Source organism: Pseudorca crassidens, chromosome 9, assembly GCF_039906515.1.
Source record: "Pseudorca crassidens isolate mPseCra1 chromosome 9, mPseCra1.hap1, whole genome shotgun sequence".
NCBI lineage: Eukaryota > Metazoa > Chordata > Mammalia > Artiodactyla > Delphinidae > Pseudorca > Pseudorca crassidens.
The window spans coordinates 90,918,012-90,934,289 of NC_090304.1; the positions used below are offsets into that span (position 1 = coordinate 90,918,012).

A 16,278-nucleotide genomic window follows, 5' to 3' on the forward strand; every position below is an offset into this window, starting at 1 on the left:
TTACAAGATCCCATCATTTTTTGAGTACCTCATTGCTTTCTGGAAAAAAACATTCCGGGATCATCTTGTACTTTCTCCACCTGAGAATGGGAAGCAGCCATTTCTCCAAGGAACCCTGGTTCCAAGGTCTGTAGGCAAGAGGTGCTGCTGTTCCCAGGCCTTCTCAGTGGACACACGCGCATGCTCGCGTACACACACGCACACAGATGCCTTCCTCTCATTTCTCCAGCGCCGCCTCCGCATGTGGACGTCCTCCTTATCCTGCTTGGAATGTAACGTCCCTCACCAGGCCACACCGATCCCCACCACACCCTCTTCACTCAGCACAAGCTCTGATACCCTGCACTGGCCCATCCCTCTGCCAGATGCCCTTGACCTCACTTAGGCTCTGACACCCCAGGCCAGGCCACTTCCCGCAAGCAGCAGGGACCCTACTTCTCCATCCGACTTCTGCTCTCACACTGTCAGGTCATCCCCCGACCTGGGGTGGATGCCCTTTGCGTGCCGCTGGTGCCATACCTTCTTCATTCGAAGGCTGATTCCCTACTTCTGGCTGCTTCTTCCCAGGGATGCCTTCCTCACAACTGCTGGGGCTCAGACACCTTTCTCTGAGCCACTGCAATGGGTCTACCTCTAATGGCTTCAGCAATGAAGCGTTCAGGAAGGGAGGGGAAAGGATAAAAGCCCTTTGGAAGTTTCCAGAATGCTGCTTTGCTAGAGAAATTTCAAGTCCGGAAAAAATAAAGGCTTGTGATTGCTGAAACCCTAGGCCAATTCTAGATTCCCCAGCCCCAGCCCCATCCCTGCCCCACCGTAACAATGGCTAATGAGCTGCTAATGTGCACAGACCCCAGGAAGGAAAAGTCCTCTGATGCCCTTCCCGGATGAGGTCAAGGTGCAGAGTTGACAAGGGATAGCTTTCCACGGGGTGTGCCTGGGGGCTTGTTGAGGAATGTACTCCATTCCCCAGGAAGGGATGACATCACATTTCCGAACTGCAGGGTGGGATATAGTGTATGGACCAGTGACCACAGTGGGGTCACACATTATCAATGAGGGTTTTCAGTTGCAGTTACCCGATGACTTTCCGATCATTGTGACACACCAGGTACACAGGGCTGATGACATTTATTATTTAGCTACAGGTTGTGTGACCATGAGGACTCACACCTGGACCTGACAAAAGGGTGCATACATCACTCAGAGAGCCCTGACCTGGGGCTAAACCCAGAAGTAGTTGGCTTTGGACCATCTTCCTTTGGGCAGAAGTGAATGAGTTGGTGTCTAGTGGTATAAGGGGGAGTATTTTTAAAATTACTACTTGGGAAGAAAGACGTGTAGAGTGCTGGGTAGACAAATGATGAACCCTAGCGGAATTGTTTTTCCTGCTCAGCATCTGTTTCCCTTTCTTATCATAACAACACCTTGGTTTCCTTTGGGGGAATTCACCCTTCCCCACTTTCTGTCTGTATGGATTGGGTAGGGCGGACCGTGGCTCTGGGGATAGCCATGTAACCCTGGCCTGGCCAGTCAGCATGTTCCATCCCTGACCTCATGATTATTCAGGTGTGGACAAGTTACCCAATCAAGCCACTGAGAGACAATTCTGGGTTTTGTGGGTTGTCTTGTTTTGTTTTTCTGGAATGATGCCAACAGAGAAAAGCAGGGCCAAAATGGGAACATAACCTAAGCCTTAATGATGTCATTTGAGACCTAGAATCTTATCATGACCACAGACAGAGTTTTCATTTATGAGCCAGTAAATTCCTTATTTAATTTGAGTTCTAAATGGATTTCTGTTACTTTCATTAAACGAGTCCTAAGGCAAATTCTTTGGGGAGCAATTTTTACAGTATTTTACAGATGAGGAAACTGAGACCCAGAGAAGCTGAGTATTTGCCACAGGTCACATAGACGATGTGATGGTTAGTCTTATGTGGCAACTTGGCTGGGCCACAGTGCCCGGTTAACCTAATGCTAATCTAGGTGTGGCTGTGAAGGTATTTTGTAGATGTGGTTAACATCTATATTCAGTTGGCTTTTAGTAAAGGAGAGTCCCTTCATCCCATCAGTTGAAAGGCCTTTGAGCAAAAACAGAAGTTTCCTGAAGAAGAAAAATTTCTGCCCCCAAATGGCAACATCCACTTCTACATGAATTTGCAGCCTGCCGGCCTGGACGTGAACTTGCAAACCCGCAGTTGTGTGAACCAATTCCTTAAAGCAATACCTATCTATCTATCATCTATCTATCTAATCTGTAATCATATCTATATTTATATCTATATCTACCTCCTATTGGTTCTGTTTCTCTGGAGAGCCCTGATACAGATGGTAAGTGGCAGAACTGGAACTTGAATCCAGATCCATTTGACTCTAATTCCAGTGCTCTTTACTTCTCACGATTAAAGCTGCTTAAGAGAAACAGTCATGTGGGAATGTACATTGATACAGCCACTATGGAGAACAGTATGGAGGTTCCTTAAAAAACTAAAAATAGCACTACCATATGACCCAGCAATCCCACTCCTGGGCATATACCCTGAGAAAACCATAATTCAAAAGGGCACATGCACCCCAAGGTTCACTGCAGTGCTATTTACAATAGCCAGGTCATGGAAGCAACCTAAACGCCCATCAACAGATGAATGGATAAAGGAGATGTGGTACATATATACAATGGAATATTACTCGGCCATAAAAAGGAACGAAATTGGGTCATTTGTAGAGATGTGGATGGATCTAGAGACTGTCATACAGAGTGAAGTAAGTCAGAAAGAGAAGAACAGATATCATATATTAACTCATATATGTAGAATCTAGAAAAATGGTACAGGTGAACCGGTTTGCAGGGCAGAAATAGAGACACAGATGTAGAGACAAACATATGGACACCAAGGGGGGAAAGTGCTGGGGGCGGGTGGTGTGATGAATTGGGAGACTGGGATTGACATGTATACACTGATATGTATAAAATAGGTAACTAATAAGAAACTGCTGTATAAAAAATTTAAAAATTAAATTAAAAAAAAAGAAAAAACAGTCATACATATGTATATGGATGCCTACATGTAACCTATCGATACAGGATGCTGAAAGTATGATAATAATCTCGCATCTTTATCTCCATCCCAAACTTTTCTTCCAGAGCCCACATGTGAATAGACAGCTCTTTTCCCCAGCACCCTGAACTCAACCCATCAGAGCTCCTTGTTATCCCTTCCTTCATCTCTCCTCCTCTTCCTCTTCCTCTGTTCCCACTTGCAGAGGAGGACATGGTCATCCACTCGCTTCCTTAAATCCCATAGCTGGCATCATCCCCAAATCCTTCCTCCTCTCCCTTCCTACTTCCAATGAGTCAATGTTCTCTACTGATTTGCCCTACTAAACATCTCTTGTATGCATTTTCTCCTCTCCGTCCATACAACCACAGACCTAGTTAGGCCCTCATCACCTCCCGAATATGCTTCTGCAATTGTACGTACTTCCTTCCCCACAAGCAAAGGCCTGGAGGCTCAGCACCGGCTGCAGGACTAAGTCGGGAGGTGAGAGTTGAGTAAAGGACATGAGTGTTGTGTCTACGGAGTCACCTCCACAGGAAAGCGCCCAATCCGAGGCTCTGGATATGCTCTGAGGTAGCAAGACAGAGAAGGACGGTGAGGGTGTGCAGGCCACGAGGCCCAGAGCCAGCCGGAGCATAGACTCAGGAGGAAGAACCCAGGGCTGAAGAGCCTGGGTCATTTCTCTGCCCACAGTGAGGGAGCCGCACCTCGGTCCGATCCTTCCTGCACAGTAACAACTATCTTTCTCCAGCACAGACCTGGGACTGACTTGCTCAGAACATGCCAGTTGTTCCCCTCCACCTACAGGATAAAAGCTAAGTCCTTAGACTGGTTGCATCTGACCTCCCTCTCTGCCTTCACAGAGAACAACCCACCCTCGCACTGCACGCTCCTGCAAGACTGAAGTGCTCGTGGTTTCCGGGTGATGCCACACTCTCACACGTCCGCCCTTCACACCTGCTCTCCACTCTGCCCACAGGGCCTGGTTCACCTGGCACATTTCTGCTTCTCTTTCCTCCCCTGCGCTTGTGTTGCACACTGTGCAAATCTCCACTGAATCATCCGTCCCACTGCACCTTAACTGCCTGCAGGTCTTGGAGGTTTGCGCGAAAGACTACAAGCTCCTGTCCTCTCATCACTGTCTTCACACCGCTGCCCGATCCCCACGCCAGAGAGGCTGCTCAGTGTGCGTTTGTTGAATGGATGAATGAATGGATGGGTGAGCTGGAAATTGGGAGGAGAGACTGGTTTGGGCTAGTTCTATAAATTAGATTTACAGAACAATTGCAAAGATAGTACAGAGAATCCCTGTAAACCAGAATAGGTTTACCAAAACTAGAGAATTAGCATTGGTATGATGCTACTAACTAAACTACAGGCTTCATTTTTGCTTGCTTGGTTTTTGTTTTGTTTTGTTTAGTTTTTTTGGACAGGAAATTTAGTCAAATTATAAATACAGATATCAGTTCCACTCCTGGTTCTTAATCCCAAAGAATTCTCATATAAAGGCCCACAAATGAGGATGTACATTGAAACATTCTTTGTCATGCCAAGACGGAAACAGGCTTCATTTAGATTACACCGGTTTTTCTACCAACATCCTTTTTCAGCACTAGAATCTCATCCAGGGACCATCTTACACTTAGCCATTATATCTCCGTAGTCTCCTCTAGTCTGGGCAGTTTCTCAGTCTTTCCTTATTTTTCATTACCTTGACATTTGAAAAGTACCTTTTGGTTATTTTGTAGAATGTCCCTGAATTTAGGTTGTCTGTTGTTTCCTCATGGTTAGACCAGGGTTATGGATTTGGGGCAAAGAATGTCACAGAGGTAAAGTGACTTTCTCATCGCATCAGGAGTGCACCACATCTGACTTATCTACTGGTCGTGTTGACATTTGTCAGTTGGGTAAGGTGGTGTCTACAGGCTTCTCCACTGTGGAGTCACTATTTTCCCTTTCCTGGTGCTGTTCTTTAGAAGTGAATCACTTAGTCCAGTGGATACTCAAGGGGAAAGGAATTGAGTTCTATCCCTGGAGGGGTAGTATTTACATTTGTTATTTGGAATTCTTCTATAATGAAGATTTGTAGGACAGGAATTTTAAGCTTTATTTTTGCTATGACACCACTGTTAGTCAAGTGAAGCCTACAGACTCCTTCTCAGAATAGCATTTTTAAATTTAACTTTTTTATTTTAAAAATAAAACATACAGGGCTTCCCTGGTGGCGCAGTGGTTGGGAGTCCGCCGGCCGATGCAGGGGACACGGGCTCGTGCCCTGGTCCGGGAGGGTCCTGCGTGCCGCAGAGCGGCTAGGCCCGTGGGCCATGGCTGCTGGGCCTGCGTGTCCGGAGCCTGTGCTCCGCAGCGGGAGAGGCCACGGCGGTGAGAGACCCGCGTACCGCAAATAAATAAATAAATAAAAATAAAATAAAACATACAGCATTACAAAGGAAAAGAATTATACTGAAATACAACTATCAAAATATTTTGTAAATGAATGTGTGGTATGTTAATAAATGTGTTTGTTTATTAACACATCAAAACACAAGTTCTAGCAGCATGTCTAATAACTGATTTCAAATTGTTGCTGAGCATAAATGATGACACCCTACTGCTAATACCACTGAGATTTGCTGCCTATATTAACAATGAAAGGGGTACTACTTCAGTGACAGGTGTGTAAAAATAAAGGTATAATTATTTCCCAGACAAGTTCACAGGCCCCAGAATTCTATCCATGGACCCCGGACCCTAGGTTTAAAACTCCTGGTTTAGGAGGGTCCAAGACCTCAGAGATTTCTTGGACTGTGCAAAACGGGGTAGAAAGTACCTGTGCAGGTGGTAAAAAGTAAAAGTGACTTCACCTTCTCTGATAATAAATGACAGGCAAAACAATCCATTTATCACAGATTTATTTATCAAACCATTTATCATCTTTTAGATTGGAAAAAATTAACACTCAGTGCTGGTGAGGATGTTGCAAAACTGGCACTCTCCTACATTACCCATGGTAAGGCTGATGTGCACAAACTTGCCCAACCCCACTGAGGATCAATTTGTAAATACCAACAGCCATGAAAAGATTCAACATCTTGATTGAGAAACCCACTTCTGAGAAGCTACCCTAAGAAATTCATCCTAGCTATGTAAAAAGATGATTTAGAGATGCATGTTGCAGCAAAGTTTACATCAGCAAACAATATTAGCAGCAAGTAAAGATCTAAAATGATGGCAAGTAGATAGGCGAAGTGCAGTGCATGGATGAGTGGAACGCACTGCAGAGATTAAATGATTGTTACTAAAACAATGCATAACATGGGACAGCCTTATGAGAGGCAAGAGCTATATCGATCCCCTCTGAGCCTCAGTTGTCTTTTCTATTAAAAGGGGGATAATAATACCATCTCCTAAGATTGTTATATGGGCTCATGAGATGACACTTAAAGCCCCTAATATAGGGCTTAGGACATCATGGGTGATCAGAATGTATCAGCTGTTATTATGATGATGATATTGTGCTATATCAATAAAGTGAAATACATAATCATATGCAAGCATGGTTACATCGATGCCCAAAAATGCAGAAAAAAATTAAAAAGGAAATATATCAAAATGTTAATAGTGATGGTGTCAGGATAAAGAGATCATGAATGATTTTCTGTTTTTCTCTAGTTTCTGTTTCTATGGTATGCTTTTAATATGCTATTAAACTGTTAAGACAAAAAGAAGCAAAGGTGTTTGCTAGAAATACATATTCGCCTTTCATAACAATCAACATAGAGTAAGTCACTCTGGAGCCCTATATTTCTCTGCATCCTCTTGTCTCCAAAACCTTGGAGGCAAAGAAAATCGCCCTGCACAGATCGGGTGTGTCTATAATTTCTGAGTGGTGCAAATCAGCCCTAGATGAAAGTACCCCCAAATAAATGATGAATAAATGTTAAACATTCACTACAGCCTAAATCGTTGACATCATTTAATTTCCTACCCAGAGAAGGAACCTCCCCACAGCAGGAGCGGTAGCAGCAATAGAAGGAGCCTAGCCGAGCACGTGGCAATATTAGGTGCTCAACAAACATCAAATAAATGCCTGAACAGGGGCTGACTGCTCAGGAGTTCCCCTGCTTTCTCTACCACCGCGTTTGTCCAGGCGCAGCCAGTCTTTCCACACGGTGGCAGTGCCGCTCCACACTAGGTAGAGACGGGCGGACACACTTTCCATCTGGCACTCAACTCCCCTTCCATTTTCAGGCAGAGATGTCCCACAAGACACAGAAAAGCCTCCAAAGAAGGACACTGTTGGAGTCACCCTCTCTTTCTTAACGGACTGGGAGACATGGCCCTCTGGCTACAGAAAACATGCATCCATCACCTGTGGAGGGTTGGACCAGCCTGTGAAGCACCTGGAGGACCCTGTCCCGAGGTTTACACATCCATGAGACAGAGCTAGGGCCTGAGGCTTCCGGGGTGGTCCTTGATGATACAAGTTTAAAACAGCTCTCCAGGGACTTCCCTGGGGTCCAGTGGTTAGGACTCTGTGCTTCCACTGCTGGAGGTATGGGTTCGGTCCCTGGTCAGGGAACTAAGAGCCTGCAAGCAGCATAGCACCGCCAAAAAAACCCCAAAAAACCCAGCTCTGCAGGGGAGGCTGATACCTGGGGGTGTAGTGAGATGGGATAGTATGAGCTAGGGGGCCACTCAGACCAGGTTTCACATCTTGGCTCAGCCTCTGGCAAACCACACAACCTCCCTGGCTGCATTTCTTGTCTGTGAAATGGAAATAGGAATTGTATGGCTATTGAGAGATTGAAGTTCGATAATGCCTACAAAGGATTGAGTGAGATGCCCGGCACATTGCAGCTCAGCGAGTGTCAGTTACTATCGTCACTGCTGTAATTGCTGTTGTTAGTAACTGTGATGTCATTAATTGTGCATAGAAATCCCAAAGAAGACTCTTGCTCCCTATGGGCACACAGACTAAATCTGTGACTAGATCCTGAAATGATTTCTTCATCTATAATAAGGTGGGAACTGAGAGAGCAAAGGGTGTCCAAGAGGCAAGAATTTTAGCTGTTTTTCAAATAAAGGACATAAGTTTGAGGGAAAAAAATCAAATGTGATTTTTGAATTCTCTTTAGGGAGGGAAGAGACAAAGTAACCAAGTGAATTGGTTACTTGAAGCCAAAGTAACAAAGTGAATTGTAGTCCCAGCACCCATGGTGATGGGGTTGCCCAACAGACATCTTTGTGGTCTGTCTGGCTCCTGGCTCCAGGCTGACCTTGTCTGCAACTTTTCTATCCAGCGGGCAAATGTACAATTCCTTTTATTCCTCATGCAGTTGTCCTCAGGAAAAAAAATTTTTTTCTTCCTTATTTCTCCTAAGTTTATAAATTATAATTGATGAGAAAAGGCAAACAGCTAGAATTATTTACACAAAAGGAGAGCAGAGTAAAAGAGAGGAGAACCAGCTTAAATGATCTCCAAGTCCAGGTTTATTATACAGTGGAAAGTGACCAAATGTTCTCCAACTTTTTACTGAGGACATAAAGAAAAAGTAAAATTTAAGTACCTCACAAGGGATTTAGGTAGGATGAAAATAGCAGGTTCTCTAGGGGGAATATATTTGAAATGTGTCACACACAGTTTAAGTCTGTTTTCCTGAATATTGGCAGACATTGACACTTAAAATATAAATCACAGTGATCATAATCTATGTATGTTCATGCACAAGGTCCCTAGATTTTGTCATTGTAGCAAGTGAAGAACAATGGTCTGAGTGGGCCTATTAGACATGAAGGGCTATGTTATGCTGTGTAACAAGCAGGTCCAAAATATTTGCCAATCACAAGAAAAGTCTATTGCTCACTTGAGCTGCATGTCCATCAAAGGTAGATGGGCAACTATGGTCCATGTCTTTTCACTCAGGGACTCAGGCAGACACAGACTCCACCAGACACAGACTCCACCCTCTAGTTGCGGGGCAGGGGAAAGGGCTGGCTATGTATGGTGAGTCACACTCTGGCCCCTAAAGTCTTCTGCCCATTTCATTTCTTCCCACCATGGCACTGAACAAAGCAAGTCACCTGGCCACAGGGAGGTGAGATCCTACTGTGTGCCTGAAAGGAGGAAAACTGGCATCTTCGTGGACAGTTTATCACCACCCAGCCTTACTAGGACTTCTGACTTTAAAGTGATCAATCTGTCAAGTATGAAGTTCACCCTAAGATGTATTTTGTGACTGCCGTAATGTTTGTCCTCTGGATGGACTTCTCCGGGAAGCCTGGGGTAGGGAAACTATAAGCACTCGTAATCCTTTTCCATCTAGAATAACTTAGATTTGAACCTTCCTCCATGCAGGGCAAGAGATGAACTCACTTCCACAACACATCTTTTCTTTTAGGCTCCAACTAAGTGCCAGGTGCTGGGGAAAAAAGATAAAAAAAAAATCCCTTCTCTCAAGAGATTCATAGTCTAGTTATCCTGTTGGATTTATCAGGATGGGGCTTAGAGTGAAGTGTGGGCTTGACAGACATCCATGTAGGAGGCATTAGGACGGAAGTGACTTCGAAGATGCCACAAGTGTCTGTGTCTGCTGAGTCCTGTTATTTCAGCCTGACCTTAGAGCACACACATCTGCCCCCTCTCTTGTATCCCTCCTGCTCAGGTATCTCGCCCTGAGCCTGGGCTCTACCTGGGCTCTTCCCGGGCTCTTCCCTTGTCTCTTCCCTGCTTCACACTCTTCCTGTGGCTTCCCTCCTTGATACCCTGTGCCCTGCCCACACCTCTGGGCTCATCTCTTACCACTCCCGCCTTGAACTTATCTATTTTCTCACACACAGCACAGTGTTTCCTGACTCCAAACTTCTGCTCAGTCTGTTGCCTGTGCCTGGAGCACTCTGCACACTCTCAGCTTCCACATTAACTGTGCCAATTCCTATTTCTAAGGGAACTTGCCTGACACCATTTCTTCCTCCTTCCTTCTTCCTTAAGCGCTAGACTGTCACTGTCCTTATCACATGGTTCTATAAGAATTTGTTTATGGATAAACAACAAGGTCCTACTGCATATCACAGAGAACTACATTCAATATCCTATGATAAACCATAATGGAAAAGAGTATATAAAAAAAAAGAATGTAGGGCTTCCCTGGTGGCGCAGTGATTGAGAGTCCGCCTGCCGATGCAGGGGACATGGGTTCATGCCCCGGTGCGGGAAGATCCCACATGCCGCAGAGCGGCTGGGCCCGTGAGCTATGGCTGCTGAGCCTGCGCGTCCGGAGCCTGTGCTCCGCAATAGGAGAGGCCACAACAGTGAGAGACCCGCGTACGGCAAAAAAAAAAAAAAAAAAAAGAATGTATATATGTATAACTGAATCACTTTGCTGTGCAGCAGAAATTAACACAACATTGTAAATCAACTATACTTCAATTAAAAAAATACTGAAAAAAGAAGAATTTGTTTATGCATCTATCTTCCTCATTGGGCTGTGTGAGGACTGGGGCTGGGCCTCTGACTTATGGTATGGTATCTGGTTAAAGCAAATACTCCAACAATATTTGTTGATACTACTGTGGCAGAGAATTATGATGAGATGATCAGCGAAAGACATTCAGGCATAAAAACATCCTATATTAGGATAGTATTCTGAGTGTGGGTGTGTGTGGGGGGGGATATAAAATGGAAATATGACTGAAGAGAAAAAAATAACTTCTAACTACAAAAATAACTTCTGACATAAAACATTATTCATGTGCTTTTTAATTGTGTGATCTCAGTGTCAAATTTCTCTGGTGTTTAGAGTCCTTCGGACAAAAGTTATTTACAATTGACATGTTTATTTTAAAATATCAATATTTCTATTTTTATGCATAACATCATTTGGACTATTTGGAAGGACTTATCACCCAAAAAATTGATATCAACTTGAAAACAGTTAGTTGAATAAATGAATAGCGTCTTCCATATCAGTTAACGTTAGGTTTGGCTGGGAGTGACCGAAAACCCAACAGAGCAGTGACTCTAACAAGATAGAAGTCTTTAGATTCCCAGAACCTGATGTATTGTTGTGGTTGAACAGCTTTCCTATACAGAAATATGGAGTTAGGTAGTCCAAAATCCAGTATGCTAACTCTATGATCATTAGAACACAGGCTCCTTCTACCTGTGGCTTTCCATCCTCAATATACTGCTTCTACTTCATGGTCCAAAATGGCTGAGCCAGCTCCAGCCATTGTGTCCACACTCCAACCAACAAGAAATAAAGGTAAGAAGAAGGGAATCCTTTTTTAGGACACTTCCTAGAAGTAGCACCCACCACTTCTGCTTATATTTAATTGGACTGTCATGTGTAAGGAAATAGTCATATGTAAGGAAAGCTGGGAAATACAGTCTATTCTAGGTGACTGTGCTTTGCTAAAACTTGGAAAATCTGAAGAAGAGGAGAGTAACTATTAAAGAACAATTAATTTATTCAACATCTCCACTTGAATAACTCACAGGCATCTTGAACTGAATATAAATCTGAACTCATCACCTTTCTCCACACCTGATTCTCCTCCATCTCAGCCAACGGAGAGCCCTAGTCTGGCTCAAGCCAGAAACCTAATGTCATTGTTAATATTTCCCTGCTGTCAATTCCCTCTCCAAAATACATGGCAAATTCATCTAATCCTCTCTATTCCCGCTACCAATACATGCTGTCGACAATCTCTAACTTGTCTCCCAGTGTCCCTCTGGCCTCGTTCCAGATCATTCTCCACATTGCAGCCAGAATGATTTTCTAAAAAGAAAAATCTGAGCATGTCACTCCTCTCCTAGAACCCCTCAAAAGCTGCCTGTGGCACTTAGGAGAGAGACCCAGAACTTTTCAAAGGCCCTGTGTGACCTGGGCCTGGCTTCACCTTGTACTACTTACTTTTGCTCTCTAGGCCGCAGCCAAGCTTGGCTTCCTGTTGGTTCCTTGTCCTTGCCAGGCTCCTTCCTGACTGCCCATCCTGCCCCCTCTGCTTCCACCTCCCTCTCCAGCTGGTCCATGCCCACTCATCCCTTAAGTCTCAGTGTAAACGTCACATCCTCAGGGAATATCTCCAAGATTTGAGACTCAGCTTTCATGGTACCCTTTGCTACTTTTGTTTTTCACCCTTTACTTCTTATAGCACTTACCACAGTGAGAATTTAAGTGATTATTTGTTTATTGACCTTTAACCCCCTCACGTGACAAGCTCTTTCGGTCTGGAGACTCGTGATGGTTAATTTTATGGATCACTGGCCCAAAGGGTGCTCAGATACTTGAATATTATTCTGGGTTTGTCTGTGTGTCTGGATGAGAGTAACATTTGAATCCATAGCCTGAGTAAAGCAGATCTCTCTCCCCACTGTGGGTGGGCCTCATCCGATCAGGTGAAGGCCTGAATAGAATGCTTTCTCTCTGCCTGACTGTAGTAGCAGGAACATTGGTCTTCTCCTGCTTTTGCACTCAGACTTGGACTGGAATTTACACCATCGTCAGCTCTCCTGGTTCTCAGGCCCTTGGACTTGGACTGGAACTCACACTATTGGCTCCTTGGGTCTCCAGCTTGCCAGCTGCAGCTGGTGCACTTCTCAGCCTCCATAATCATGTGAGCCAACTCCTTACAATAAATCAATCTCTCTCTCTCTCTCTCTCTCTCTCCGTGAATATGTCCATTGTCTCATTCTGCTCTAAATGCTATGATTCCCTGGATAATAACCATCACTTACCCCTACTGACTAGGTGCCTGGCACCCTAACCGTAAATCTTATGAGAAAGTACCATTTCTCCATTTTTTATATAAAGGACAACTCTGAAGATCAGAGAAATCACATAATTCTCCTCTCCGAAGGTCTCGCGTATACTAATAAGTAAAATCGGATTCACACCCAAGCCTGCCTCTCCCAAGTACGCTGCAGACCTTCCCTCTTCCGGGCCAGGGATATTAAGCTAATGCAAGCGACACACCCTCCAACCCCAGAAAACGAAGAAGCCAAAACCTGGCGCTGATTTAGGGATCAGCGCAGGTCACTCGGGCTTCTTTTGCTCCCCCCAGCTTCCCCGGTCCCCACGCTCCAGCTCGGCCTTGAACTTGGCTGCCCGCTCCGGAACTAGATCGCAGGGCGCGTCGGAGAACGGGGCCAAGTCAGCCCCTGGCCTTTGGCGCCGCCCCTCCTCAGCCTAGGTCGGTCACCGCCCGCCCACAACCGCCATTTCCTGTCCAGCTCTGGGCGCGTCAGGTCAGTGCAGCGGGGTGGCCCGGGGTCTGCCCTGGTGCTGGTCCGGATCTGGCCGTCAGAGCCAAGCAGAGGACGCTGGTTTGGGCCCCGGTGGATGGGACGGTATCAGCTGAGGGCCGCGGGGACCTCCACGGCGGGCACTCAGCCGATGGACGCTCTGGAGCGGTTGCCCGGGCAACGGTGCCGCCGGCCCCGCCCCTCTGCGCCGGCCGGGGAGGGGACGTTTGGGGCGAGCGGGTCTTGTGGCTCCAGGCGGGGCGCAGGCTCCTTCCCGGTGAAGTGGATACCGTCGGACGCCTTGGGCATCACCGTGCCCTGGCCTTCTCGTCCCGTCGTGGGTTCGCTGCCCGGGCATGGCGCGCCCTGAGACCCTGGCTTGGGAGCAGAGGGCTTGGCGCCTGCCGGCGGGAGTTCTGAGCCTGCCTTCTGCCTCTCCTAACCTTGGGCAAGTCAACTCACTTGACTAGGCCTCAGTTCCATGGTAGCCTGAATTGTTAAGAGCTGGAAAGAAACCTAGCGATCATTTAGTTAAGCCAGAGGTCCCCAGCCCTGTTTTATAGATAAGGATGTCTTGCAGTAACCACTCATTGCCAACCTGGTGCTTTAAATTAATCCCCAGATAGCCCTCTGTTTTTTAAAATTTATTTATTTATTTATTTTTGGCTGTGTTGGGTCTTCGTTTCTGTGCGAGGGCTTTCTCCAGTTGTGGCAAAAGGGGCCACTCTCCATCGCGGTGCGCGGGCCTCTTACTATCGCGGCCTCTCTTGTTGCGGAGCACAAGCTCCAGACGCGCAGTCTCAGTAATTGTGGCTCAGGGGCCCAGTTGCTCCGCGGCATGTGGGATCCTCCCAGACCAGGGCTCAAACCCGCGTCCCCTGTATTCGCAGGCAGATTCTCAACCACCGCGCCACCAGGGAAGCCCCAGCCCTCTGTTTGTATTATAGTTTCCATAGAACGAATGAGGCCTCTGAGGGTCAGAGAGGTTGTGACTTTAGCTGAGGTAGCACAGCTTATAACTGGTGGAGTCTCAGAGAGATCAAATAACTCACAGCGTGTTCCTGGCAGATTTCAAATTTCCAGTTAAAGGTGCCTTATTTGGCTACACTGTTATTAAACCTAGCTGTAAATCAGAATCACCTGGAGGGTGTTTAAAACTGTACATTCCAGGGTACTCTCTCAGGCTTACTAACTGAGGGGCTCTGGGCTAAGGCTGAAGAATCTTATGCTAAACCAGATTTTGGATGATTCTTATGGTCTGTGGGTGGACCTTTGAGAACCACTGGCTGTAGCATGAGGCCTTTCACTCAAAAACAACAGAGTGGTGATCCAGCTAAAGTACTTGGAGAGGAGAAGAGAGGCTGGCGTGCAGGGCTGTCAAGTTCGAATCCCTCCATGCAATTTGTAGCTTCTCTTCATTCCTCAGAAATAAGCCAGAGGCTTGTATTTTAAATAGTTTGGACATTTAGATGTAAATTGTCCCATTTTTGGTTACCTGTCACACAGCCAGGTCCAAAGCTTCTGGCTGGGCCAGCCTGTCATGATCAAAGTCAAGCGTTAGTGCCCTCCTCCATCTCTGGTGGCCTGTCAACTGCTCTCCACCTGGCCGCCTTCAAGCCGGGTCCCTGACTCACAGCAGCTGATGTTGGCTTTGTAGGGACATTTTGCAGAGCACTTTCCCCATTGGAGGGAGGCTGGCAGCTTTCCAGAAATATCGCCACACATAATGAGGGTCCCTTGGCCTTAACAGCAGTCAGAGTGTAATAGATCACCCTGCTTGTTATTCATGACTTTTATAAACACAAATCCATCTTGAAAATAATTACCTGGCTCTTAGTTTTAGAAGGCTAATCAGTCTGACAAATTCTGTTTAGAGTTTTATTATTATTAATTTTCATCATTTATGCTGCCTCCCTCAGGGATTCTGGTTCACAATGGCTGACTATCAAGAGGAAGACTTGCAGAAATTTCTTAAAAATGTAGATGAAATCAGTAAGTACCAGTAAATCATATACTAATTAAATTTTACTTTAGGGAGGTGGAGTGGTTAAAGAGAGATGATTACTCTAAGTTAGTTCATGGGTTGCCTGACAGGTTTATGACTCTTAAGGAAAAAAACGTTCTTGAGATTAAACAGAAGGGGTATTGAGAAGCAAGTAATATTGGAGCCTGGGGGTAATATTTTTTGGCTGTTAATTGGTATCAGAGAAGCTGCTAACATTCTGATTGAATTCAGGCTGACAGCTCTTCCTTGTATTTTCTCCCCTTCTGTGTAGAATCAGGTCAAAGGGAGCTTCTATTTCCCCATCACCAATGAGCCTACTGTTCCCTTGGAGAAGATCACTCAGGAGCCCCACTGATCGGTCTGAAATCCCTCTTGTTTTAGGGGAGAGCTGTTCCTGGTTTTGAGCTGCAGAGGCAAAGTCAGAAGGCTTTCCCTCAGGGTCCATCACATTACATAGATGGCGGCTGGTTGTCATACTCCTGTCTCTCTTCCTCTAGGCAGGAAGACCCTTCCCCAACTTAGACAGGTGGGATCTCAAGGGACATACTCTGACCACACAGATCACACACAGGAGATTCCAAAGCACTCAGTCCCTGCTCAGACTTCAGGGAGCTTGTTTGAGGATAGAGACAAGAAAACCAGCAGTGAAACAAACCTTACATACCAAATAGAAATATATTGAAGTTGCTGCTTCTCACAGGCTGTATGGGTCCAAAGAATAAAATGGTTTTAAAAATAGTTCAGGCAACTTCATAGATGGTACATCCTTAGGGTGTTCTTTGGGTTTGTCATGGGCTTCTTCTCCTTGGCCCATCCCCCAAATGTTGTTCTGGCCTGGCCCACTGCTCGCCTTTCTCTTCAGGTGATCAAGCCCAAGCACGTGCTTTTAGCTACCACCCTTGTGATGACCCCACATCTCAATTGCTACCAGCCACTTTTTTTTTTTTTTTTTTTTTTTGCGGTACGTG

General features: G+C 45.7%; 1 protein-coding gene across 3 annotated transcripts in view; it reads left to right on the plus strand.

Moving 5' to 3' along the window:
* The first annotated feature begins 13,196 nt into the window (after positions 1 to 13,196).
* The window catches only part of TTC12 (tetratricopeptide repeat domain 12), a 48,486-nt gene continuing 45,404 nt past the window's right edge, over positions 13,197 to 16,278 (plus strand). The window contains exons 1-2 of one of the 3 annotated variants that reach the window (XM_067751057.1): positions 13,197 to 13,308; positions 15,225 to 15,297. In XM_067751057.1, coding sequence (XP_067607158.1) covers positions 15,240 to 15,297 — 58 coding nt within the window. In that variant the 5' untranslated portion in view covers positions 13,197 to 13,308; positions 15,225 to 15,239. The remainder of the gene's footprint in view (positions 13,309 to 15,224; positions 15,298 to 16,278) is intronic. The other 2 variants (XM_067751055.1, XM_067751056.1) reach the window with 2 other exon arrangements.